Raw genomic sequence first — 2,130 nt, 5'->3', positions numbered from 1 at the left:
CTGCCGTGTGCAGTCCATGGGGTCTCAAAGAGTCGGACACGACTGAGTGACTGAACTGAACTGATACAGTAACAGATGAACAATTATATTAAAAGTCATCAAAAATTATGTATCAATGAAAAATAAGGACAACAGCACATTGTCAAAAGAGAGAGATCCCTGCTATATTTTCAAGCTTGGAGAACTTTAAATATATTCATATCAAGAAATGTGAACTATTTTTACCATTATTACATTTAAATAGAGTTTAGTAGTAGTGACCATGGGGTCACTAAGAGTTGGACGCGACTGAGCGACTTCGCTTTCCCTTTTCACTTTCATGCCTTGGAGAAGGAAATGGCAACCCACTCCAGGGTTCTTACCTGGAGAATCCCAGGGACGGGGGAGCCTGGTGGACTGCGATCTATGGGGTCACACAGCATCGGACACGACTGAAGAGACTTAGCAGCAGCAGCAGCGGTGACCAATATCACATGGCTTCTCAGCACAGTCAAAACGTATGTAAATCCATCTATATTATCTTATGTGAAATAGATCGCCAGTCCAGGTTCAATGCATGAGACAGGGTGCTCAGGGCTGGTGCACTGGGATGACGCTGAGGGATGGTATAAGGAGGGAGGTGGGAGGGGGGTTCAGGATGGAGAACACATGTATACCCATGGCTGATTCATGTCAATGTATGGCAAAAACCACTACAATATTGTAAAGTAATTAGCGTCCAATTAAAATTAATTAATTAATTAATTTAAATACAAAAACAATATTTGCAAATTATATATCCAACAGAGAACTAGTATTTATAATATATAAAGAACCTTCTAAACTGAACATTAGAGATCTCTGTTATTTTTTGTAACTACATGTAAGTCTATAATTATCTCAAAATAAAAAGTTAATTTAAAAATGTATGTAAATCCACTTTTCTTTGCCATAATTTCATCAAAGCTCTTTTCATCTCACTGTTGCGCAAGCTATATATCAGTGGATTCAGCAGAGGTGTAAGAAGAGAGTAAGCCAAGGACATCAGCTTCTTGGTTTCTGGGGAGTAGCCAGATTTAGGTTGTAAGTAAGTCATATTGGCTGTGCCATAGAAGAGGGTAACAGATGTGAGATGGGAGGCACAGGTGGAAAAGGCCTTTTGCCTCCCAGTGGTTGATGGCATCTTTAAGATGGAAAAGAGAATTCGAACGTAAGACAAAAGTATCAACAGGAAAGGAACCATAACAATCAAAATGGTGCCAGTGAATGCGTAGATCTCAAATAAAAAGGTGTCTGCACATGCAAGCTCTAACACTGGGGGAGTCTCACATGAAAGATGATTAATTTCATTGGGGCCACAAAAGGGAAAACTAAACACCCATGTGGTCTGCACAGTAGCCACTATGATCCCTGAGACCCATGAGAATGTAATCAATTTCATGAAAACCCTTTTGTTCATAGTCACTGGGTAGCTCAGAGGATGGCAGATGGCAGCAAATCGGTCATAAGCCATTGCTCCCAGAAGAAAACATTCAGTCCCACCAAAAAGAAGAATAAAATACATCTGTGAAAAACAGCCTGCAAAAGTGATCACAGTTTTTTCACTGGAGAGGACCACCAGCATCTCAGGCATGATGACTGCACTGAAACCTACTTCCACCACAGACAGGTTCAGGAGAAATAGATACAGGGGAACATGGAGGCTCTGTTCCAATGAGATGACAACTATAATGATGGCATTTCCAATCAGAGTCACCAGGTAAATAACCAAGAAAACCTGGAAGAGCTGCCTTTGGAGTTCAGGGAAATTAGAAAAGCCCAAGAGGATGAATTCAACCACAGAGCTTTGATTTTGCCTTTTCATTTTGGTAGTACAGCATGTAATATTTTATGGCAAAAAAATGTAAATTATGAAGCCACAATCCAATAATAGAGAGTTTAGGTCTCCATTCACCTCAAATAATCCTGATGAAAGCTGTAAAGAGGACGTTATCTTGACAGAAGTTATTTTGGCAATTTTGAAAAATGGCCGGTTACAAGAAATAAATGTATCTTTCAAATATAAAAGGAGAATGGACACTTCTGGCTTATAAATCTTATCAGAATAGCACAAAATAATATCAAAGTTCTTATTTTCTAGTGCAATTCATA

General features: G+C 39.3%; 1 protein-coding gene across 1 annotated transcript; it reads right to left on the bottom strand.

Moving 5' to 3' along the window:
* Positions 1–892: 892 nt before the first annotated feature.
* OR10A3 (olfactory receptor family 10 subfamily A member 3) lies at positions 893–1,843 on the bottom strand. The gene has a single exon (NM_001390339.1). The coding sequence runs from the start codon at positions 1,841–1,843 to the stop codon at positions 893–895; it is 951 nt and encodes a 316-aa protein (NP_001377268.1).
* Between the last annotated feature and the right edge of the window lie 287 nt (positions 1,844–2,130).

The sequence above is a fragment of the Bos taurus genome, chromosome 15 (genome assembly GCF_002263795.3).
Source record: "Bos taurus isolate L1 Dominette 01449 registration number 42190680 breed Hereford chromosome 15, ARS-UCD2.0, whole genome shotgun sequence".
Taxonomy (NCBI): Eukaryota; Metazoa; Chordata; class Mammalia; order Artiodactyla; family Bovidae; genus Bos; species Bos taurus.
This window is presented reverse-complemented; position numbering and strand designations above follow the sequence as displayed.

Coding starts and splice junctions, on each gene's coding strand:
- OR10A3 (NM_001390339.1), bottom strand. CDS start 1,843: ATGAAAAGGCAAAATCAAAGCTCTGTGGTTGAATTCATCCTCTTGGGC.